General features: G+C 42.4%; 3 protein-coding genes across 3 annotated transcripts; 2 read left to right on the top strand and 1 right to left on the bottom strand.

Annotated features, from left to right (window-relative positions):
• Window positions 1-244: 244 nt before the first annotated feature.
• On the bottom strand, window positions 245-2,925 carry LOC148898089 (induced myeloid leukemia cell differentiation protein Mcl-1 homolog). Its single transcript, XM_088996527.1, has 3 exons — window positions 2,537-2,925; window positions 1,180-1,430; window positions 245-856 (listed from the first exon to the last, which is right to left on the bottom strand). The coding sequence occupies exons 1-3, from the start codon at window positions 2,871-2,873 to the stop codon at window positions 740-742; spliced, it is 705 nt and encodes a 234-aa protein (XP_088852653.1). The 5' UTR covers window positions 2,874-2,925; the 3' UTR covers window positions 245-739.
• Window positions 2,926-4,227: 1,302 nt separating this feature from the next.
• Window positions 4,228-5,979, top strand: exosc6 (exosome component 6). The gene is made up of 2 exons (XM_088996301.1): window positions 4,228-4,532; window positions 5,275-5,979. Exons 1-2 carry the CDS (start codon window positions 4,255-4,257, stop codon window positions 5,819-5,821), a joined length of 825 nt encoding a protein of 274 aa, XP_088852427.1. The 5' UTR covers window positions 4,228-4,254; the 3' UTR covers window positions 5,822-5,979.
• Window positions 5,980-7,769: 1,790 nt separating this feature from the next.
• Window positions 7,770-23,820, top strand: aars1 (alanyl-tRNA synthetase 1). The gene is made up of 20 exons (XM_088996980.1): window positions 7,770-7,860; window positions 11,392-11,549; window positions 11,635-11,823; window positions 12,093-12,238; window positions 13,523-13,714; window positions 13,799-13,943; window positions 15,233-15,378; window positions 15,480-15,588; window positions 15,973-16,123; window positions 16,231-16,355; window positions 18,495-18,639; window positions 18,722-18,900; window positions 19,132-19,245; window positions 19,332-19,538; window positions 19,625-19,809; window positions 20,815-20,923; window positions 21,489-21,602; window positions 21,700-21,906; window positions 22,539-22,652; window positions 22,807-23,820. Exons 2-20 carry the CDS (start codon window positions 11,406-11,408, stop codon window positions 22,984-22,986), a joined length of 2,901 nt encoding a protein of 966 aa, XP_088853106.1. The 5' UTR covers window positions 7,770-7,860; window positions 11,392-11,405; the 3' UTR covers window positions 22,987-23,820.
• The last annotated feature ends 1,100 nt before the right edge of the window (window positions 23,821-24,920 follow it).

Genomic DNA, 24,920 nt, shown 5'->3' with positions numbered 1-24,920 from the left:
GTTAAATTATCACATCCTTTCTTAAATTCAGTCCTTTGGATTTTCATCAACTGGTACAATATTAAAAGGTGGCCCAGGTAAAGAAATTAGAATAATTATCGCCCATTTTGGGTATTATGCAGCTCTTCTCTATAATTGGGCCTTTATCGGCACTCTATGGATTCAACAAAATGTTGAATTAGCAGTGTCTAATTAGTTAATGTAAGAAGACTGTGACTAAGAATTGACAACACAAGGCAATTTCATTACAAATAAATAGTTCATTTATCTTGACAAAAATATTAAGGGTACAAATCACAGTAGAAAAATATGCTAAATTTCAAGTTCCATATTTCAAAAACAGTGTTTCGAAAAAATTAGGTGAATCAAAAACAAAAGGCAACTGACATTTCAAGTTTGTTTCAGTACAAATGAGTTTGAACATTAAAAAACGGTTTTTTTTTTAAACAATTAAAAAAACAAAATTCGGACTAGAATAAACAGTGACTCAATGGATGCAAAACAAAAACAAGTCATGTTTGAATATGTTGAATATAACACTCACACTGTAACAAAAAATTGTACTGAACAATAAATGAGTCATATAACCTTAGCCCATTTAAATAAAACAGAGAAACATAAACAGGGTGTTTCTAAGTAATTTTGTTAAAAAAAATAAGTGTACTTAATAAAATCACAACAAACAGAAATATGTGTTTGACCAAGTAAACAAAAGTGCAATCTCAAATGTCCACAGTGTTCAACGAAACAGACTGCATAGCGCTGCAGTCACGCTGACCAAACCGACAAAGCCTAATAGGCCATTCCTCACTGTAGACTCCAGCTCATCTTCCTTGAAGAATTCTGCAAATCCATCCTGAAGAAGAAAAAGATAGAAGGGTGAGTTGATGATAATAATAATAAGAATAACAATACATTTAATTTCTAAGTGCCTTTCAAAACTCCCAAGGACACTTTACAGTCATGGGATTTTTTTTTGTGCGGGTGAGCGGCGGCAGCCATTCACGCCAGTATTCACTGTGTGTGTGTGTGTGTGTGTGTGTGTGTGTGTGTGTGTGTGTGTGTGTGTGTGTGTGTGTGTGTGTGTGTGTGTGTGTGTGTGTGTGTGTGTGTGTGTGTGTGTGTGTGTGTGTGAGAACTTCACAAATATTATGGGAGCGCTTTTGGCCTGTGACTCACCCAACCGTTGTGCTGCACTAGCCAGGTGCGCTGGTGCGATAGCAAGTAGGTTGAGACATCCTGGGCCACCAGTTCCACACAGCTCTCCTGCTGATTTTCCTTTAGGGCTTGAGACAGCACAGCACATAGAGCCAAAAGGCTGGCGATGCGACCCCAGTTAATGTTCCCATTGACAAATTCGATTTGGGCCACCCGGCTGACGAAGGAAACATCGAGCCTTCTTTGGTCCAGTGAGAGTTCGTTGATCACGCCTTGAAGACAGAAGGAAATTCAAATTGTAAAATGCACATATTCAGCATCCCATTATTTGATTGCCTCCAGTATTTATTAAAACCTTGACTTTCAAACATCAGCTCTTTAAATAAATAGATATGGTTGACTACTTTTTGACATCAACTTGTCCCTTTTTGATCTGTCAGCACCACTTTCAGTCAATTGAAGACCATCTGTTTAAACCTATTACTCATTTGAAACACAACCTTAGAAAGGCAAAATGTGACTACAATACAAGTGTGATTTTGTGCAGGCACGGTGTTTAACTGATGAGCACACTTCACACGACAAAGGGGCAGGAATCATTTAGACGCTTTGATCTTCTTTCATCTGTAACTGCTTCATGTAACAAAGAGGGTACAGAAAATTATTTGTTATTTAGTTTTTTTTTGTTCTTTTGACTTCCAGATGGTGCAGCGAGAGTGGCTGCCTTTACAGCAGCTCCTGTATTTTCTTTTTCTATTTATTTCATTCCTTTCCTTTCATAACTTTGCTGATGTGAAAGGCAAATGTCTCCACTGCGAGACTAATAAAGGTAAATCCAATCCAATCAATTCCGACTACGGCCTTCCTGAGTGGAGTTTGTATGTTCTACTTGTGCCAATGTGGGTTTTCTCGACGAATTCGGTTTTCCCCACATATTACAAAAATGCACGACAAGTTAATGGAACACTCTAAATTGTCCCTAATTGTGACTTTGAGTGCAAATGGGGTTTCGTCTCTTTGTTCCCCAGGTGTCCTCTGTCTGCTGCCCAAAGACAGATGGGATAGGCTCCAGCATGCCTGCGACACTCGTGAGGACAAGTGAATTACAAAATGGATGCATGAATGGACGGTTTTGTGTGGTGCAAACTAACCGGAATTATAAAAATAAAAAATAAATTCAGCTTTTATACCAATGCTCACAACTTGTGTTGGTGTATGCAGCAAAAGGACAACATTCTCCCTTTTTGGGATGCATAATAAACTGTTAAAAAAACACATCCTGGCAGCCTCGCGTTTTAAAGCGGATCAAAGAGCATCAAAGAGCAACACGTTAATAAAATGTCAATCAGAGAACAATAAAGAAAACATTTCATCTTACGATTGAATAAGATCTTGTGTTTGTCCACGAGTCTCGTCACGACCCTTTTCATTGTAGACAGCGCTTTGCTTTGAATCCATGCCACAGTGGACAGACCGGCGAAGTCACTAAGGAAACGGCCGATGAGTCGTCTCGTCTCCGTGTCCAGAATGTCTTGGCCGGGAGGGGTTTGAAGCGTTGGTAGCGTCTGAGAGCATTCCTCCATGTCGGTTTTGTCATGTTCCACCGCCTGCAGTTGCGAGGCCATGGATGATCCTTGAACGACAGCCTTGGGAGGAAAGATGAAAGCCTTCACGTTTTCAATCTTCAAGGTCTGCAGAGAAATGCCCTCAGGCATCAAGTTCAGGTCGATGGTCGCTTGGTAACGGCTCGATGTTAGTGATGTGTCGTTCGCGTGCGAACCGGATGTTGAAGCCGGCTCCGTCAAGTGAAGCCGGGTCTTAATAGGTATCCACATATAGAAATACGGAACAAAACATGCGCATGTGCAAAGAGTTTGTGACGTGTGAAAATCCCTATCACTTTTATTGCTCCCGATCAATCAAATCAACGCTATTCAGACACCGGAAAAGGAGGAACACCCGGAAGTACAAAAAGCGGCAAATACGTCAGCATGTATATGTATATAGCATATATTTCATAAAGGGGAGAGTAGTGTACCGTCCTGTACTTGTTATTCGCATGGTCTCGGCTACTTGAAAGGCCGTGACGTCTATATAGAGAGGGTGACGTCACAGAGAGAAGGAACAACCCAGATGAAAGAGACGAGCCAGATGAAAGAGAAGCGACGAGCAGATAAGGGAGAGGTCCGCTCTGGCACGGGAGTCTGAGTGAGATGAACATGGCCGTGAGTTGTGTTGAATATACTCTCCATAAATAACTTGGCAGAGGGCTGCAGAAGTTGGGCGTCGGTCGAAGAAGCGCACCCGAAATGGCTTCATGAAAACTGCGCCCCCTGTCGGCAGTAAAAGACAATATTCCTGTGTTGGCGCCTTTGTTCACATTGTCCAAGCGAACATCTCCGACATACATAAAATTTTGCACTATTTTTGGAAGTAAATTAATTTAAGCAACAAAAAAACTGAGGATCCATTTGGTGACCTGAAAGAGCCGGATCTTTTTAGTGAGTCAATCCAAAAGAACCGTCTCTCTAAAAAGAGCCGGAATTCCCATCCCTGCTGTTAATGGCTTCCTCGTCCATGCCCCCTGCAAGCAAGGAAAGTTTCGCGCATGCGCATGTTAAGTGGCGTGAGCTGAGCCTTTCTTAATTGATTGGGCAAGAAGCGGAGCAGACCACGGACAATACCATAACAAACCAGTCACAACTGGGCTTTTCTGTTTGTTTTTGAATATATTAAGCCTCTCCTCAAAGAATCAGTTGACAAAGCTTGAGGATTCCATTAGCCTGAGTTGATGTGGAAACAAACGTAACTATTTAAGATCGAAGCTGGAGTTGAAAAAAATAATACGTTAAACACACACAATATAACCCATGCGCCGTTTAAACACGTTGTAATAATACATTACTAAATGCACAAAAAAATATTTAATATACGCGACAATACAAAATAACGTAAGGTGAATTGTTGTTTCAGTTTGAATTTAACGCTGATGCCAGAGGAAAAAGGTGTCACCAGACGGAACCAAATATCTGAGTCGGGTGTTTCGGGAGGACATTTGTATGTGGTGGACTTTAAACCAACCGCATCCTTATCACCATGCCCGTGGATACCAAAAGAGTTCGCGGCCCAGAGGTCTCCCAAAGTCCGTTATTGTTCGCGCGTAAGCCAGTGGCAGTCTCCTCCTCAATTGTCCCCCGAGCAGACGGCCGGCAACGGGACCAGGTGGACGTTCGTCCCGTTTTTGTAAGATGTGGGCTTGTGAGCCAGGCAAAGGGCTCTACGTACATGGAAGCTGGAGACACTAAATTGATGTGCTGCGTGTACGGTCCCAGAGAAACAGAGCGCAAAGATGACACTGATATGAAGTGTGGGAGGTAATTCTTTCATTTTGTTGAATTTTAAAGTTGTCTTAAACATGACGACGTTCTACAGCGAATCAATGTCCTCCATCTATCCCGGTTTTGTGCATCATCGGTCTCTGACTTTCGTGAAATCTCCGTTGTTAAAAAAAGTCTTTAACCAGGTCGATTTTTGTTCGCTCACTTCAGTATATTTGTATTTAATTTGTTGCTATAATAGCTTTAATTTGAGTCGTTGTTAACCCTTGGTCATTTTGGAAATTCTTGTGCTATCATTTCCTTCGGAACTTTTCAAATTTCTTGCTTGTAATTGTAGGCCCTTTGCGACATCTCAAATAATCAAAATGTTGTCTAATTTTATTCAGTTATGTTTTCCTCATAGATTCATTTTAAATCAAGCTTTTTCATTTGAAAGTATTTACTTATCACAGATCACAATGAAAACCCTTTCATGAAGAACATACACACAACAAAATAGTGGGTTGCCACGTCTGCCTCACAGTTCTGATGTCTGAAGTCCAGGTTTCAGCTCCATGGATGTTCGCTGCATGGGAATAGATATATGCTCCTCTTAAAATTTGGTAATTGCCCAATGGAATATTTTGTATTTGTCACCAACAATGCATTTTTATGGTAATTAAAAAATATATCTATCGTGTACAGAAACATCTTGGCAATTATATTACTTATGTGAGTATTATAATAGATTCTTAAAATGATAGGGACACATAACAAAACCTGTTCTCTGTGTAACCAGGTTGACAACAGAGATGCGGTTTGCACCATTCTCTTGCCCGGAGAGAGGTTCCTGGATTCAAGGGAGTCAGGACAAGGACTTCTCCTTGATGCTGCATGAAAGTCTGCACCCTGCCTTGTGCCTCCACAAATACCCCCGCTCTCAGATAGAGGTCAACGTGATGGTTCTTGAAAACGGCGGCTCAGTTCTAGCGCACGCCGTCACCTGCGCATCACTCGCGCTAGCTGATGCAGGAATCGAAATGTACGACCTGGTGCTTGGCTGCGCAATCCGTCAGAATGGGGTCTCTTATGTAGTCGACCCGACATACTTGGAGGAAAACGGAAATGGCGCAGACAGTGGTGACAATCAAGGAAGAGTGACTCTAGCGTTCCTCCCGAGCCTGAACCAGGTTTCTGGGCTCCAGTCTGATGGAGAAATGACTGAAGAGAGTCTCTCCGCTGGGGTACGCACCTGCATTGAAGGGTGCTATAAGATATATCCAGTCATCCAACAAGCTCTGACGAAGGCAGTACGAAGGGCGGCGCCCCCGCCATCCGAGAGTTGACTGAGTTCATGGTTACCCCGGCCAATATCACAAACACAAGCCTTTTGTCTCCTCATCAGAATCACATTCATCATGAATTTGAATGTGTATACTGAAACTGAAGTCTTACCAACAATTTGATTGAATACATTTGAATAAAATGAGTCATTTTGATCATGTATTGACCGTTTGGCATCTCTGTGCGGGTTTCATGTCCTTTGAATACTTTGAGAAACCTGCTCATGTTTTAATTCACATTGTGACCACCGTTTCATCTTTCTTCAAATGAGTCTGAAACTGTCCAATTGCAGGTTAAATATTGATACATACCGGTATGTTGTGTATTTTTTCAGATTACGAGTGAAGTTTTATGAATGTTAAAAACTTGATACAATGATATAGCCAGTGTCTGAAACTCATGACAAGAAGTTAGGACACCGGCCATAAAGTTGCCTGCCCCATTTTTCACAACTTGAAACACAAGACGAATAATCGCAACCATTGTTGCGAAGTATAAAGAATTTTTTAAATTGATGTATTTACCACAAATGCTCCCTTGCTTAATTCATGGTAAATGCAAATGAACTAAATTTCTACAGTTTAGCTGGTGTATATAATGTAGAGTCACAGAACATTATAAACACTGTATTACAGTTTATTTTATATTATTTTTATTAAAACTGCATAGGTGAGGCACACAGTTCTCCTGCCTCATGACAGGGGGCGCTGGTGATTACGGATTCTTCTTGCGACTCCTCGGCTGCAGAATAATAGAATTAGTGACAGCAAGCTACAGTAAACAGTTAGCAAGTTAAGTGCAACCATCCAGTCTTTTTCGTGTTGCTTGGCCTTATTTTCAGAATGGAGGATTATATATCTCAATTGAAAGCATTTTCTAAACTGGACTTTCAATCGAAGCAGGAGATAATAATTAAAGGAAGACCAACACGGGAGCTAAAAGGTTTGGTCTTCTCTGCAATGGTCGTTGGCTGGATTAAAGGCATAAGGATGATTATGCAGGTGGCGTCAGTTTTAAAGGGCAGCAGATTCTCTTGACCGGGAGGTAGATTCTACATGTATGGGGATACAGTTTTGAATAACTCCTTCAAAATTTGTCAGCATATTAACAGATATGTTTGTGTTGCCACCCGAATCTAATGTACTGTAAAACCAAACCGACCTGTTACTGCTAACCTTCCATATACATACAGGGAAGTACTGTACTTAGTTTGATGAGCTTGATCACTGCAATTTTTCTTCAGTCTTGTTTTTCGGAAATAACTATTGTGGAACCGTATTGTAGGTGGTCTTGCAAAATTATCCCCAGAAGTTTATGTTTAAACAACAAATCTGTTGATCAATTATATACGACAGATTTTATGAGCATGTGACTTTTCCAATAATTGAAATGTCAAAATTATAGTGAGCCAATAAATGAACTACAAGCCATTTTACATTTGTGTATAACATATCTCCACCGCATTACTAATTTGCTGCATACTCATGATCAAATAGGACAAACAATTCGACCACACGAGTGACACGAAAATACATTGGATGGAATGTAGTTGACACTTATGGTGCTCAATGATAATTTTCTAGTGTTGAAGTTGCAGTAATTGTCAACTTTAAAAAGTGATGCAATAGAATACAAGTTATGACGAGTGCTAATCGAATGCGTCTACTCATCAATGAAACTCGATGCTGACGCGATGTTTCACATTCCGTGCTTTAAAGTCAAACATTAGTCTTCTAATTTATTTTCTACATATATTTTATATTTCAGTACATATACACCATACCATAAATAACATACTTTCAGCATCAATGTGAGTTTTCAGTTGCATCAGCCGAACATCATTTGAGTAACAGACTGCTAAAATTGAATGGTAATCTCACCAATGAAAATCGAAATGTGATGCCACGTGGAGCACGAGGGCCAATCGGTGTTCAGTTTGGGCGTGTTCCAGTTCCATTCCATTCTCGACCAGGAGCGTGGCCACTCACAAGTTGTGATTAGGATCCGATAAACAACGCATTCAACGACATCAACTGCCTCTGTGAGTAATAATGAATGCCATTGCTGATTGTGAAATAATAAACACGCAGTCTGAAATTGGGAGGTTCATCGAGTTGAAATTGTGTGAAATATCGGCGGTGTACTGCAGTGGGCTAGCCGGCGTAGCTAACGCGCTGGCGTGAGGTTGTGAAATTAGTGCGGCTGTCCGGCAAAAGGACCAGCCAGGTGATTCACTTCCAGTGCGGTACACCGGTTCGCGCGAGCACTTGGGGTTCTCAGCCATCCAACTGCCAGTTCTTGTTATGTATACTTCAGTAATGCACATCCCTGTCGAAATACTTGAATCCGAAATAAGGGGAACACTGTTAACATATCTTACTTTACTGTTTTTGAAAAACCTACTGGTTGTATTAATAAGCAAAAAGGAGCACACGTCAGACTGCATCATCATTTCCGGCACTTTGTGTATGGTTGGCCTGTTGTTCCCCGACGTCGAAGTTTCCAAACCATTAACTGTGTGAAAAATCACCTGCAGTGGTTGTCATCCTTGGCGTGGTTTAGTAGTCAGGACCGGGCCCATTTTCCCCTGTGGGCTCGCAGAGATCTCCAGTCTTCAGTTGCTTTCTTTCTTTCCTTTGCGCCCCAGCGAATGAATGAATAACATCCTCGGCCACTGTGGGCAAAATGCGGCCGGCGTTTTTTAATCCAGCCCGCCGAACTTGTCCAAGTTATAGTAAAAACAGTGTCTGAAACTCATGACACAAAGTTAGCGGACACCAGGGCAGACAACTCTAAAAAGTTGCCTGCCCGGCCATAAAGCTGCCTGCATCATTTTTCACAACTTGAAACACAATAAGACGACAAATCATTAAAAAAAAATCCGGCCACAAAGTTGCCTGCCCCATTTTTCACAACTGAAAGACAATAAGACGACTAATCGCCCAAATAAAAACATTGTTGCAAAGTATAAAGGATTTTTTTTAATTAAGGATGTGCCGACCACAAACGCTCCCTTGCTTAATTTACGGTAAATTTCCCTTGGTGGAGATTTTGCTCCAGTTGTCATTTGTCCGCAATGCTTGCGCTGCGTTGTCTGCTACGAGTGACTAAGCGCTTTTCAAAACTCTCAAGTACACTTTACAGTCACGGTGTAATGTACGTTTACGTTATGTAGCGTCAGAAATTTTGTTAGCTTCTTTTGAATCTTTGTTCTGGGAATGAGGTTCTGTGTATCTACTTTGGAAAATGATATGCAAATGCACGACCTTATAACGCTCGGGAAAGTCAGGAAGCAAGGAGCAGGCTTCTTTTTGGATGTCGTGCCGAGTATGCAAATTTCAGTTTCAGGTAGGATATTTAATACAGCTTATGTCTGTGTGCTTTGCAACGATACATGTGTACTGTTTGCGCATGAAGGCGAGGGCGTCCGTGACGAGTTTGTAGAGCGCGCGGTCAGGACAATCCATCCGTAATTTTGCGGAGTTTAACACAAGTAGATATTATTGATCTTGAATATTTCGTTGTGTAATATGTTTTGAATGTTGAAAGTGATTCCTTTTTTTCAATAAATGTTGATTTCTTTAACGACACCTTCCATTAAAATTATTAAAAACAGACGTAATCTTGATAAATCACAGTGCGTATGTTATTTTAATCTATTTACACTTCCTCCTCCCAGTACCTGCGAAATACAGTGGAACCTCGTTTTTCGAACGACTCACAGTTTGAACAAATCGGAATCCGAACAAAATATTCGAAAAATCCTTGCTTCGTAGTTCGAACAATCGGTGTTCGAACGCCGGTACGACGCGTAAGTGCTGAGCGGTGTACGGGTGTATCGCTCTCTCCGTGACCAACTGTTGTCGCTTGTGGACGTGCTGCGTTTTGCCCTAGCGTTTAATATAGGTGTACGAAGAGTTTTAGCTCCTAATCATGCCTCCAAAGAAAGTAAGTGCTGCTACAAGCGAAAAAAGAAAAGTAGTGCGTACAACTATTGCATTTAAGAAAGAAATAATCGCAAAATATGAAGGAGGTGTGCGAGTGTTGATCTGGCTAGCGAATACAGCATGGCGAAATCTACGATCAGTACGATATTAAAGAATAAGGAGGCTGTGAAATCTAGTGATGTGGCTGTGGGAGTGATAGCAAGTGTCATTGGAATGATATTACAAGAGAAAAGAACATCCTGTAGCCGAGTCATCCATAGCTGTCACGTTCCGAGCTTGAATGACGGCAGCTGACTCGTCCCAAAGCAGACACGTACTACCCAAGCAGGATGTTTATTCACAAATAAAAGAAAACACAGCGAGTAAGAAGGCAGGGGGTGATCCGACCCGCTTACTACACCAAAAAGCAAATGGCACACGAGGGTGCAAAATTCCGCAATCCCGGAAGATGACATAAATTTACGGGACGCAGGGAAAATACCTCGGACCGGATACACTCGCGCATCGAAGGAAGAGTCCAGGTACGGTGGCAAGGTGAGTCAATCATCCGGCATTGGCGAGGTGATCGCGAACCGTATAAATGCCCCGTGTCCGTGATTAGAGAATTGACAGCAGGTGGAGAACGGCCGGGAGAGGCCCCCCCCCCCCCCCCCCCCCCCCCCCCCCCCCCCCCGCTGTCAACTCGCAAGTGACAGGAGCTAAGAGATGGTTTCGGTGTTCGAAAAAATCGCTTTTCGAACAGGGTCCTGGAACGAATTATGGTCGAGAACCGAGGTACCACTGTACTTTGGTCTAAAAACTTCATGTAGGACCAAAAAGAGGCAGAAGAGGGCGACAAAGCTCCATGTAAGGAATTAATCAGCCTGTGGAAACGGGCTGATTAATTCCTGTCACGGCTTTGTCACCACTTATGCCTCAAAATGACACGGAATAAATTATTTAATCGATTGCAAACATGTATGCTTTCTTCTTCAGAACTATTTGAATCATATTCATAACTGGATGAGTAATAAGAAAGCATATTCTCCGAATCTGAAGTCATTGTTTTGATTCTCGAGTAAGGCAAGACGTCTTGCCATGACACCACGAACATGGGGGCGGGACCTTCTGAAACTGGCCACTTCTGGTTTCAAATTGAAGTATTTTTAGACATTTTAAGTCATCTTTATTGGTGTTTTGCATTTGACCAAAAATATCATACTGCGTGTTTTGGGTATTTTAGATGCTATAAAACATTTTTCTGATGTCAGTTAGGAAACAAAAAAGTGACGTCGGTTGTCCATTAAATGTTAATTGTACATAAGAAGAGAGTAGTATGCTGCAACATGGTCTCGTCTGCTATACTGGATTCCAGAGCAACAATTTCTTGAAAGGTGCCCAAGGCTATTTCGTGAGCCTGATATGAGCATAAAGAAAGCATCGCAAGAGGCTTGCCTGAACACACACCTGCTTGTAGGGTTGTGGGAATCTTTAAATGTTTAAGGAAAAGGAAGTTCAATTAATGTTCTGTCTTCACATTTTTTACTGATTAATCAAATCATGTTTACGTAATCACTGCTGTGAGAAACTGAAATATCAAATGTCATCTAGAAAAAAATGTTAACAGGATCAGTTCTTTGTTCTAGAGAGAAGATTCAGAATGGATTCTTCTTTGAGTGCCGCTCAAATCCGCCAGAAGTTTATAGACTTCTTCAATCGTTATGAGCACCAGTATGTCCACTCTTCATCCACCATCCCACTGGATGACCCAACGCTGCTGTTTGCCAATGCAGGCATGAACCAGGTGAACTACCCATGCCCTGGCCATTTGTGTCACACTGCCAAATGATGTTTTCATTGACTCTCGTTAGCATTTCTCTTTGTATTAGTTCAAGCCCATCTTCCTCAACACTATCGATCCATCGCATCCCATGGCAAGGCTACGTCGCGCAGCCAACACCCAAAAGTGTATCCGTGCAGGAGGAAAACACAACGACTTGGATGATGTGGGGAAAGATGTTTACCACCACACATTCTTCGAAATGTTGGGATCCTGGTCTTTTGGCGACTACTTTAAGGTAAGATGCTGTCCATATGTGAGGCAATCTCCACATCATAAAATATTAAATGGCAATAGCAGTCGTAACACAGGTGGACTCTGTCCGTGAGTTAAATAGGCAGCAAAAACCTTGTGGCATTGTTTGCGTTTTCACTGTATTAATATTTATTGCCTTTCACAGCTTGCTGGCAATTCATTTCTGCAGAAAAATTAAGTTAAATGCATCTCTTTTTTTTGTTGATGTCATTTCACCTGCTCTTTTTCCTTCCTGAACACTGTGTGCTGCAGCATCTTGCTTGTAAAATGGCCCTGGAGCTGCTGACTGAGGAGTTTGGCATTTCAATTGAGCGCCTTTATGTCACCTACTTCGGTGGGAATAATGAAGCAGGTCTTGAGGCTGACTTGGAGTGCAAAGAAATCTGGATGTCTCTAGGGTAAGTGATCTATTTCAGCATTCCGGCAGAGACAGCCGATTCAAATATGGGATTAAAATCTGTCAAAGAGAAATTATGGCCCTGTGGTTGTCAGGTCAACTCATTCACTGCCAGACATGTGCAAAAATGTGTCCACTCCGGTGCCAGGGCTTTTGTCATTTTCACTCAAATTCCAGGACCCACAGAATATTGCGTTTTAGGACAATGTAAACATTCAATACAGCGTTACAAATCTTAGACTCTCTTCTTCTCATTCCTAACTTGTGTGGATCTGGAGTAATATGAGGTGCAAGTCAGGGCAACTGTACAAAAGGCAAATGCTGCCCCCTCGTGGAAGGGAAAAACATTGCCAGAGGCCTAACCAGCGCATTATCGGCACTCCCCACAAGAAAAATCAAAACCATAATAAATTTGGGAATGGCAATGAATGAGTTAAGAACAACTTTATTTTCAAATGTGCTGTATGTTGCACATAGAGCACAGATAAAACTTCCTCCCTCTTAAACAGACAACAAGAGGAGTCACTGTGGGTGCCCGCACTGCCATCAAAGGAACACTGAACCAAAAATCACAAAAGAATACAACACAACACATAAAACATCCTTAAAACACTTTCCCTCCATTCACTTTTCTGTTTGATCCAGTAACAGATGAAAGAGGAGCGAATCAAAGAGTCCTTTTCATCAGCACATGTCTACTACAAGCTAAATTCGAAAACAACAGGAAGCTATGTCTAATTTAAAACAGATTCTTTACCTACAGACAGTGTATTGTCGGTGTTCAAATACCTGATATGTTGGAAGGCGGAAGTATACGCCGAAACATGTCAGGTATTTGAACACCTACAATACACTGTCTGCAGGTAAAGAATCTGTTTTAAATTAGATTATCAAGTAGACAGGATGAACTTAATACAACGAGGAAGCTTTGCCGTCCATTGATGAAAAAGGAGATTGGCTCACATAAATCTGCTTCAATTCCAAGTTACGACTCCCAGGTTCACATACACATCGGCGCTCTGCGCCGACGTTCATTTCTTCTCATCGTCAGCACTAAAGCAATGCTAATGAGAGCATTTGCAGACGGCTACTTAAGTAGGCGCCATTTTGAACTTTGTCTCGTAAAAGTGTTTTGTGTGAAAGTGCTTTATAAATAAAGACGAATTGTTTTGTATTTACGGAGTGTGCTTAAGATAGCAACACATTTATTTGATTTGTGTTGTAGCAAATGAATAGCACTGGCTGTGGAAATAAAATTACTAATGAGGTCATCTCTCACCATCAGAATGGAGGAATCACGCATCCTGCCAGGTAGCATGAAGGACAACTTCTGGGAGATGGGAGATACTGGCCCTTGTGGTCCTTGTAGTGAGATCCATTACGACCGCATTGGAGGGAGAGATGCCTCCCACCTGGTGAACATGGATGACCCTAACGTCCTGGAAGTCTGGAACCTCGTGTTCATCCAATTCAACAGGTAGTGAGCAAACAAGAGTGACAGCAATCTGAGTTGCAACTTTGACCTTAAGGCATATCTGGGAGTTTTTGCTGTTCCTCTCAGGGAGTCTGAGACGGTGCTGAAGCTGTTACCAAAGAAGAGCATTGACACAGGAATGGGTCTGGAGCGCTTGGTGTCGGTTCTGCAGAACAAGATGTCCAACTACGACACTGACCTCTTCATCCCATACTTTGAAGCTATTCAGAAGGTACACAAAGTCCACCATGGTGTTACTTTCATTTGGTGATATGCCCTTTTTCTGTGCATGCGTGTGTGTGTGTGTGTGTGTGTGTGTGTGTGTGTGCGTGTGTGCGTGTGTGCGTGTGTGCGTGTGTGTGTGTGTGTGTGTGTGTGTGTGTGGTGGGAGGATTAATTTAATTGCTTTTTAAGTGCGGTTTTTGCTGACATTGTTTCATGAAACCTGAAAAATTGAAATGAGAAAGATTGGTTTGATTGGAGAAACCCAAGATTGGTTTTCATTATGTTGTTATCTGACGTACTACTTGCTGATTCATGTTTACGTTCCACGTATGAAGGTGTCAGAGAAAATGCTTAAAAGTTAACAGTTCTTAAATATGTGGATCAAGTGTTTTTTAATCATAATTCATGGTTCATTTACCTTTATTTTTTACTCAGATGAACAAAATAAAAGAAAAACATTTATGTCTTAATGAATCTGACATTGTTGCAATAAAGATTCATCCATTGCTTGTGTTTGTTACAATACAAATTCATCCTACTTTATATAGCACTTTCACAACAGCCGCAGCTGTAACAAAGCGCTTCACATAATATTAAACACAAAGCAACATAATAAACACAACAGGAACATAAAAACATGGACAGTTATGCAATCTTAACAACTTTCCCCACGTACTCTATGATGTTTGAGTACCACACACTTTAATACACGAAGCAGTTCTATATGAAAGAGGAGAGGATGAAAGCCTCATTTTCACCAGTGGATCGGAGATGTCATGGTGGAATGTGCACGTCTGCTACAAGTTAAGTTTTTAAAAGCAAGCACGAAGCTGTAGCATCCATTGACAAAAGAGATGGTCTCACATCTCTTGTCCCACATAAATCCGCTTCAATTCCAAGCCGTGCTAGTTTCTCATACGCATCGGCGCTCTGCGCTGATGCTCCTTTCTTCTCATCGTGGGCTCCTCATGCCATGCATCCATCCAGCCGCCGACTGGATGGATACTTTTGTTAACAAATGTATGGGAGGATGATTATGAAAGCATATTTGAATATCAAATTGCAACCATGATAGTGAAGGGGAAAAAACTGCAAATAGATTATTTTCCAAACAAATGTGTCACTTCTAGCCAAAATCCATGCCCAAATGGTCAGACAGAGTCCTATTCCTGTAAATTCTCATCATGATTGCATTCCTACAACAAATTAAACTCTTGGTGCTTAATACATTCTCGTTACGTGATAAAAAAAAACCTCTCGGTTCATTTGCTGAAAAACATAATGTGTTTGTTTCAGGGCACTGGTGCTCGGTCATACACGGGTAAAGTAGGGGCCGAGGATGTTGATGGCGTTGACATGGCCTACCGTGTGCTGGCTGATCACGCTCGCACCATCACCATTGCCCTTTCGGATGGTGGGCGGCCTGACAACACTGGAAGAGGGTACGACTTTATGAGTCTGCGTTACACTTGTAGCCATGAATCTGAATTGACGGGATACATGGTGCGCTAAAGATGTCATTTGTGGTTTCTATTCCATTCAGGTACGTTTTGCGGCGAATCTTGCGTCGCGCCGTGCGTTATTCCCATGAAAAGTTGGGCGCTCAGAAAGGCTTTTTTGCTTCTCTAGTGGACGTCGTGGTCAACTCCCTGGTGAGACCTTTGTTTCCTGCCTCAGCACAGTTGTATCGTAGATAGATATGTGTGCATTCGGGTCAGACTGGATTTTCCCAACGAGCTAACACAAACATTTCTGTCAGGATGGCCGAGGTGCCTCTTATTTCAAGCTCCAAGTGAAATAGATGGTGCTCTCAAAATCCAAAATGATACAAATGTAGATAATACAACATTTGATCCCTAGATTGGAGATTCTTTTCACCTCACCCTGTCAAACAGAATCCTTCAGCAAGCGAGGAATACATCATACGGCTCAAGGAAAACTGCTTTTTTCTTTGTGCTAGATTAGATTATTCTCTTTGAGCACCTCCCGCCTCTCATTTTGCACCGTTCTCATAAACTTTTTGTCCTGTGATTCAGGGCGACGCATTTCCCGAATTGAAGAAAGACCCAGAAATTGTGAAGGACATTATAAATGAAGAGGAGGCGCAGTTCCTCAAAACTCTCACCAGGGGGAGACGCATCCTTGATAGGAAGATCATGAGTATGGGAGACAGCAAAACGCTCCCAGGTGAGGGAGAAGTGATGAAAAGCATTTCCATTTGTACAACATCATACAAGTGCGCGTGATTGTGATTATGGAGAATGTTAACAGCACATTTCTCCATCCGCAACCAGGTGACACCGCATGGCTGTTGTATGACACTTATGGCTTCCCTCTGGACTTAACCGCCCTCATCGCAGAGGAGAAAGGCATGGTGGTGGACTTGGCTTCCTTTGAAGAAGAGAAGAAGGCTGCACAGGTGAGGGAAATGAAGGTGCAAACCCTCTGACTGTACCCTTTGGTTTGTGCACCGCAATTTTGGTTCCAACCCATAAAGTGATGATTGTACCGTAATTTCCGGACTACAGAGACTACACCTGATTTATAAGGCTCACTCAGTACATTTTTAGAGGAAAAACGTCTGTGTAAGCTCTCAGTCGTACAGGAGTGGTCCATCGATGAAAAGGTTTCTTCAGCCGTCATCTGTACTTCTTTGAAGGTGTCGGACGTTTCGCTTCTTATCCAAGAAACTTCGTCAGCAAACTAAAGTCTTAGATAGGGCCTAAACTACCAGTAAGACTTTAGTTTGCTGACGAAGTTTCTAATAACACAGCCCGAACAGGGCTGATTAAAAATACATGCCGGTAATAGTCACTGAGACACGGCAGTAACAAGCAGCAACACGCTAGCACTCGCAAACAGGTCCAGGTACAAAAACGTACCAAGTCACTGAGACACAGAAGAAATGCGTGAAAACTCACTAATCAGAATCAGAATCAGAATACCTTTATTCGTCCCGCAATGGGGAAATTTGCAGTCCACAGCAGCAATTGAAGAGGGATGGGGTTGGGGTGGGAGTGAAAGGATAGAAAACAAGATATTCTAAGCATAACAAAATAAAAATGTCAACTGTATACTGTGCAAATGTAGATGTGCAAAAACCGTTCTATAAACAAGACTGTACATAGTGCAGAATCAAGAGATGCATTTAGATATATTGCAACAACCCATATTTACAAGTGTCCAGTTTTTTGTTTTTTTTTCCACATGTGATCATTGGGAATTGTGAAGCCTGACAGCAGTCGGTAGGAACGAGCGGCGGTACCTCTCCTTCTTGCAGCGCGGGTGTAATAGTCTCTGGCTAAAGGAGCTACCCAGAGCTGTCAGGATGGGCAGGAGGGGGTGGGAGGGGCTGTCCGTCATAGCTTTTAGTTTAGCTAGCATCCGTCTGTTGCCCACCTCCTCAAGAGAGTCCAGCGAGCAGCCCACGACAGAACTGGCCCGCTTGACAAAGCGCTCCAGTCTTTTTCTGTCCCGGGTGGTGATGCTGCCTGACCAGCAGACAATGCCATAGTGGATTGCTGATGCCACCACAGAGTCATAGAAAGTCTTTAGGAGTGACCCCTGAACTCCAAAAGACCTCAGTTTCCTGAGGAGGAAGAGGCGACTCTGTCCCTTTTTGATTAGGGCATCCGTGTTTGTTGTCCAGTCCAGTTTATTGTTGAGAGTAACACCCAGGTACTTGTAGGAGGTCACCCTCTCAATGTCCGAACCCTGGATGTTCAATGGTGCAGGTGACGATTGTTTCCTGCAGAAATCCACCACCAGCTACAGGGCTGGTTAAGACATAACAAGTCCCTGAGAGCGTCCTCATCTTCCTACTGTAAACTGAAACCATGGAAGTCTTCCTCCTGCGTGTCGAATTGGAATAGCGTCAGATATTCCTTGCCACACACGCTCTCATTCTCTCTTTTGTTGTCCCTGTGTCACTTTCATCCTGAGGTAAAGTGACTCCCGAGCTTGTGCTGTCGTCTGTGCTGCGGACCGGCTTTTCAAAACCCCTTGGTGGTGGTTGTTTTTTTTTTCACACTGCTCGACTCTGTCAGGATCGACTGGCAGACTTGTGAAAAAGTTGAAAGCTGGGGACAAAAGCCACGGCTTATAGTCCGGAAATTACAGTAATTTGGATTCAGCATCACAGTGGACAAAATTCTACAAATAAGGAGCAATGCCACTCATGCTCGGGCTGTGCATGCACAGTCATGCCGACGTGACTTTAAAAGAAAATTCATCCTCAGTGATCAACACCATTACATGCTCAACTAAAAAGTTTAACTCGGCGAGACAGTAGAAATTAAAAATGAAAAGGCATTGGGCTTGCTTCTCATAGATGGTTTACAAACCGATTGCCCTTGAGGAGCAACATTCTTAACTTCATGTGTTTTGGCAACTTAGGACGAGTGCATGCGACCCATGCAATATTAAGAAGTTGAGACAAAGCAGTTTTGGTGTGTGAGATTTATGCACATTTGCCCTTCCACTATTACAATTTTAAAGAATTTTTAAAACATTTCTGTCAGTGGGGGAAACAAAACTTTGTATGTGGCTGTGTGTGTAGTTGAAGTCTCAGGGTAAGGGTGCAGGAGACGTGGACCACATCATGTTGGACATCTACGCCATTGAAGAGCTGAGGAACAAGAATATTCCCCCCACCGATGATTCTTCCAAATACAAATACTCCTCTGATGAAAAAGGCACCTATGGTATTAAACCAGTAAAATCCAAACGCAAAACACATTTTTGGGTTCTTTTAAGCCCTTACCTTTGTTCTGTGAATGTGGTCAGAGTTCCAACAGATCTCGGCCAAGGTGTTAGCCCTGCGACGCGACCGCAACTTCTGCGACGAAGTGACCACAGGTCAGAAATGTGGTGTGGTGCTGGATCAGACCTCTTTCTACGCTGAGCAGGGTGGACAGACGTTTGATGAAGGCTACCTGCTTCGAGAGGATGATAACTCTGAGGATGTGAGTGCATTTACTTTCTGTTAGGGAACAATGTTAATTTTGAACACTACAGTAACAATTTTTCTTGTCTTTGTATCCCTTCAAGACAATTTTACTCCTCAGTTCTCTCAATAATGTTGACTGAAATGTTGATATTTTAATAATGTTGACAGAAATTTTCATCCAATGTCACGCTTTGTGTTTAAATGGTTTCCAGTGTACAAAAACGTGACCAAGGTCTATATTTTGTAGCGAATGGAGTTCTCAGTGAAGAACACGCAAGTTAGAGGCGGTTATGTTCTACATGTGGGCACCGTTTACGGAACCTTGAAAGTTGGAGACCGTGTCACCTTACATGTGGACGAGGTGAGCTGATTAGTAACTGAAAAGGCACACACAGGAACGATACCAGATGCTCCTGACCATTGTATTTGCTCTTTTGCTATCGCTAGGCCCGCCGTAGGCCCATCATGAGCAACCACACTGCTACACACATCCTCAACTTTGCTCTCAGGGGAGTTTTGGGCGAGGCAGACCAGAAGGGCTCTTTGGTGGCGTCAGACAGACTTCGCTTTGACTTTGCTGCTAAAGGTGCCCTGAGCACAGGGGAGGTCCGTCGAACTGAGGAGATCGCCTGTGCTATGATAAAGGATGCCAAGGTCAGTGTTGCTTGTCAGTGGCTCTAAAGGCAAAATAGAAGCACAAATGTTGTATTTTATTTGGACTCTTTTCTACTTTGCTTCAGCCTATTTACGCCATGGAGGCCTCCCTAGCAGAAGCCAAGGCCATTCAGGGTCTGCGCGCTGTGTTTGATGAGACATACCCTGACCCCGTGAGGGTTGTGTCCATCGGCATCCCTGTTCAGGACCTGCTGGACGACCCTAACAATGTTGCTGGTTCCCTCACCTCCATTGAGTTTTGTGGTGGGACGTGAGTGTTTCCATTGTCTTGTGTCGTGGGTAAGCCACAAAGCATGAAAAATAAAGCCATCAACAATGTACAGTGATACCTCAGCTCACGAACTTAATTGGTTCCCAGAAAGTGTGTGTGTAAGGCGAAAAGTTCGTCTGCCGAACATTAAAAATGAGAATGATCTGTTCTCAGGTCCCCATAAAACCTTATTTTCTACTAAATAAGCCTTAAAACTATACAAATATACCTTATTTTATGTATAATAAATGTGCTATTGTATTGTAATGAAAGAAATAAACTACTGTATAATAATGTTGTTTTACTTACCTTTGTGATGGTTGTTGATGTAGTTGCCTCTTGATGATATCTGAGTGAAGTTGCCGTGCTTTCTCTGCGATAATACCCTCACTTACACTGTCCCCTGCTAGCTGCTTTCCGTTAATCCAAATCAACAGAAATTTTTCAACCTCTTCTATTGCCTGAGACTGTTGCTTAGACAACACAGAAACACACTTAGCCACACGTAGCAATGGCCAACTTAGCGTACTGGGACTGGGAGGCTAAGTCACACAAACGCACACCTCGTTCGTGTTTTTCGATGATCTTCTGCTCGACCGTAATTTTATTTTGTGTCCTCTTCTGCTTAACACTAGCCTGTGGTGGGGTCTTTTTCTGTCCCATAATAGCAAAAGTACTCCACTCAATAACAAACCACGTGGGTGTGGAAAACTAGTCCGCCGGCCACCGTGGCGCTGTGTGGTTTGGTTTGTCAGCCAAGACTATATGCTTGCGAATTTCATGTTTGTGAGGTGAAAAGTTTGTGAGCTAAAGCGTTCGTAAGCTGATGTATCACTGTATGTTTATTTGGGTTCAAGATGTCCACCTACACCTTTACAGATTATGTTTAAATGACTGAGGCAACACAAATCAAATTACTTAATTTCTCACCGCTTTCCTCTTTGTCCACCTCCCGCACCTTGATAACGACTGTTCTTTTTTTAATTATTTTTATTTTATTATTAGGCATCTGCAGAACTCAGCTCATGCTGTGCCGTTCATCATTGTCTCAGAGGAGGCCATCGCTAAGGGCATCCGTCGAATTGTTGCCGTGACAGGAAACGAAGCCCACAAGGTCAGGACTTGCACACGAGTCAGCCATTTCTCATCATGATTGTTCATGATCAGTGTGTCGACGGGATTTGCTTTCAGTTGACATCCTGACTGAATTAAAATTGCTTTTGCTGTGCAGCTGGGGTTTGTCAACTGGACAATGCGGTTTCCCATAGTCATTAAGATGCAAAACCAATTTCATAGGAGAAAAAGCAAGCACATTTATTCTTTGGAAATAGATTGCAAGTTTGGAAGAAGGATCATGACATTTCAACTATGCCCTCAGTTTGAAGATCAATTTTGTAAGGCAACATATGTTGGCTTTTAGCTGCTTACACAAGACAGACGGGCCAAAATGTATGTAGCGAGATAAAACAAATCAAGTGAATGACCCTTTGTTGAGTTTATGGCCCTACCAGCAAACTAAGGGCACTAACATCCTTGCTTACTCACTGAAGTCAGGGAAGTGCATTGCGTGCTTGGTCCACACAGGCTAAACTGACCAATATTTCAACACCAATAACAATAAACCAGTCAAGTCTTATTATTTTACTAAAACAGTTGCTTTTGCTCATGTTGCTCGCCAGGCTCAGAGGAAAGCAGACACGCTCAACCAAGGACTGTCCGCTCTGGCAGACAAAGTAAAGCAGCAAACAGTTCCCAACAAAGACATACAAAAAGACATTGCCGACATGACAGAGGTATGTATGTGAATGCATCTTAGAGGAGGTCCGCTTCCGTGAGCTGGTAAGATCTCTCTGAACTACAGCTTGATTGACTATGTCACCTTGTGCACAGTCCATTGGCACCGCAGTGATCTCGCAGTGGCGGAAGGATGAAATGAGGGACAGTCTGAAGTCCCTGAAGAAGACCATGGATGACCTGGACCGCTCCTACAAGGCGGACATCCAAAAGAGAGTCCTGGAGAAGACCAAGGAGGTGATCGAAAGCAGCCCCAATCAAGCACTGCTGGTCATGGCCATGGAAACCGGGGCTTCAGCCAAGGTCAATTTTAGTTTTTAATGAGAGCCTTTGAGACTGTGATTTTTTTTTTTTTTTTTAATCTGAAAGAAATTGTCACGCGGGCAAAAAGTATGATAACATTATTTAAAAATGTAGTTATTCTGTTTCGTATCAGCTTGGAATTGAAGCGCATTTACAGGAGATGTGAGACAATCTCGTTTTCATCAATGGACGCTACAGCTTCTTGTTTGCTTTCAAACTTAATTTGTAGCACATTTTCAGCGTGATGTCCCTGATCCACTGGTGAAAAGGAAAATTTCATCCTCTCCTATTTCATCTATAACTGCTTTATATAACAAAAAGGGCACAGAAAAGTGGTTAAGATTGAATGACTGTGTCTTAGGTGTTGTGTTGTTTTATTTTGTTATATTGACTTCAGGATGGTGCCGCGACAGTGGCTGCGTTTACAGCCTCTCTTATTTTGTTCTTCTACTTTTTTTTTCATAACTTTGCTGCTGTGAATTGAGACATTTTCCATCGTGAGAATCTCATTTTATCTTATGACATTGTTTTCATCATGATGAAATTGGCTCATGAGTTGTGACCTTGAGATTTCAGCAATGTCAATTAGCAGATTTATTTTGAATCCCCACTCACCCCTCCCGCTCTCTCAGGCCCTCAACGAGTGCTTGAAGGTGCTGAAGGCCAGCTCCCCTCAGACCGCCGCCATGCTCTTTGCCGTGGATCCTGACGCCGGCAAGGTCATATGCTTGTGTGAAGTCCCTCAGGTATGTGTCATTAATGCCGTTTCACAGCCTACCTTCATTTTCATCTGTCTCACACACACGCACATGCATCTTTCATGCATTTTTTTGGGGGCATGCATTATGAATTCCAACTCAGCAATGCTGATGTTAATGGGAACCTGTGTTGACCCCACAGGAGAAAGCCAACCGTGGACTGAAGGCTAATGAATGGGTCCAGAATTTGTGCCCCCTGATGGACGGCAAAGGAGGCGGCAAGGACATGTCTGCACAGGCCGCCGGTCGCAACACAGAGTGTCTCCACGAGGCGCTACAGATGGCCAAGCAGTTTGCAACTCTCAAGCTGGAGGAGAATTAAGATGTGGGCTCGGAGTCAGGAAGAGGAGCCAGTGAAGTGTCATGCTATAAATAGTGTGGAAGATGGGAGCATCATCCAATCTGCTCCCGTCAGGCTGATCCAGAATGGACCAGCCACCTTTTTTGCTTTCTCACTCTTATTTTTCTGGCCGGTAACCACTATCAAGAGCGGGTTTGTTCCCTTAAACCTCACTCAAAATGTATCTCTGTGGAAATTACACTTATTTGAAACACATTCATGACAGGACATAACAGGCAGCAAAGAAGGCCTGTGATTCAATTGGCTTGCTTGCTTCCAGAGGACGTGAAAGGTCATTTTGAATCCTGGAGTTTGTTTCTGGGTGGTGCAGAATGGTGACCATTTTGCACTTGACTTTACTGTTTGGAGTGTTGACTTTTAGTCTGTGCTGCCTTTCTCCTTTTTATCTTGATGTACTCTTAAAGATGTTGTAAAACACCTAAAAGCACTTTTCTTTCCTGATATGATCAGGGCTAATTCCAACTCCAAATTGACCGACAGTTGACGAATACTGTCCCCTGTCTAAATTCGGGTGTCCATGGGTCCACCGTCCACCACAAGCTGTTTGGATGAACTGTCATTGCATCATAGCTCGTAAAATTAAGAAGCCATCATGTTAGGTTCTAACGGTCAAATCCAATAAATTAATATATTTGTCCTGTGTAAATGATTATGTTCTCCATTCAGTATGTTTTACCTCATTATTTTTTCCACCTCGGTACACTCTGTTCAATTTCTTGTAAATCAAAGCTGTTTCATGGAAGAGACATTATGGGAAGATATGTTTTGAGATTGGAATAAATTGTTCCCTCTTGCCATGCGTCTTAACTTCTTTGTTTTTTTCACAAATCAATTTCATGTTGATCAAGTTAAGATAAAGAAAACAATTTACAACAAATCAAATAAAACATATGACACTTTAAAGAAATGTGCAAAGGTTTGTTCGGCCATGGGAGAGTCGTATCAGTAATCAAAGTTAAAAAAATGACAATTATACTGTATGTGAGTTTACTTAAATGTTTTTTTTTTTCATTTCATTTTCATTTAGTAAATATGTATAGTGTATATATGTCACAACTGTATTAGGTCAGTGAATGTATGAGATCAGCGTGCAATCCTCTGCATCTCCATTTTGGTTAGATTGTCGCAGGGAGGCGTAAAACTGACTGATTACATGAGTGCAGGGGTCGGGAACCTTTTTGACAACGAGAGCCATAAAGGTAAAATATTTAGAAATGTTTTTCAGTGAGAGCCATGCACACGCGCGCCCACTTTTCAACAAAATGTTAATGTATTATTTAAAATAACTTTGTCATAGTACTCAGCATTAACATGAATGGTTTTCCGTTCCTCATGGTTGGTAAGAATCCATCCAAATGATCGGAATGAAAGTCAACTTCCCGGGTCCATATGCGAAGTTACTGCTATCTAGCCTGCACACAGCTCATTAGCTTCCATACTTGCTTTCTGCCGTCTCTCGAAGAAGTATATTGATGCTTGATTCATGGTATTGTTTCATTGCAAATTAGAATCAGAACATTTTCTCTCCACAAAGGCCTTTGGTCCATTCAACCTGAAGTGGACGATACTCGCCTTTTTTTTTTTTACTCGTCGGGCTTATTTAAAAGGGGCGTTTACCTGTTACAACATGAACGGCCAGTATTATCCAATCAAAATTGCGCTTTCCGCCAACTTCAGCCCAAACAAGTAATGAACAGCGAAAAAGCGAGAATATGTACAGTATTTAGTTATATCGGCGAGCCAGATGCAATCATCAAAGGTGCCATATATGGCTCGCGAGCCATAGGTTCCCCACCCCTGACATGGTGGGACTCTGAGATAGAAGTGACAAAGTATGCGCTGAACGATGGTGGCTAACTCAAACGTAAGCAATACTTTGACAACCAGTGAACGAG

The sequence above is a fragment of the Hippocampus bargibanti genome, linkage group LG05, assembly GCF_051943395.1.
Source record: "Hippocampus bargibanti isolate YZ-2025 linkage group LG05, ASM5194339v1, whole genome shotgun sequence".
Classification (NCBI taxonomy): Eukaryota; Metazoa; Chordata; class Actinopteri; order Syngnathiformes; family Syngnathidae; genus Hippocampus; species Hippocampus bargibanti.
Note: the sequence above shows the minus strand (reverse complement) of the source record. Positions and strands in the feature narration are given on the sequence as shown.

Coding starts and splice junctions, on each gene's coding strand:
- LOC148898089 (XM_088996527.1), bottom strand. CDS start 2,873: ATGCCTGAGGGCATTTCTCTGCAGACCTTGAAGATTGAAAACGTGAAG. Junction 1,431..2,536: donor ACACAAGATCTTATTCAATC/GTAAGATGAAAT, acceptor TCTGTCTTCAAG/GCGTGATCAACGAACTCTCA. Junction 857..1,179: donor TAGTGCAGCACAACGGTTGG/GTGAGTCACAGG, acceptor TTTCTTCTTCAG/GATGGATTTGCAGAATTCTT.
- exosc6 (XM_088996301.1), top strand. CDS start 4,255: ATGCCCGTGGATACCAAAAGAGTTCGCGGCCCAGAGGTCTCCCAAAGT. Junction 4,533..5,274: donor ACTGATATGAAGTGTGGGAG/GTAATTCTTTCA, acceptor CTGTGTAACCAG/GTTGACAACAGAGATGCGGT.
- aars1 (XM_088996980.1), top strand. CDS start 11,406: ATGGATTCTTCTTTGAGTGCCGCTCAAATCCGCCAGAAGTTTATAGAC. Junction 13,715..13,798: donor GTGTTCATCCAATTCAACAG/GTAGTGAGCAAA, acceptor TGTTCCTCTCAG/GGAGTCTGAGACGGTGCTGA. Junction 22,653..22,806: donor GCTTGTGTGAAGTCCCTCAG/GTATGTGTCATT, acceptor TTGACCCCACAG/GAGAAAGCCAACCGTGGACT.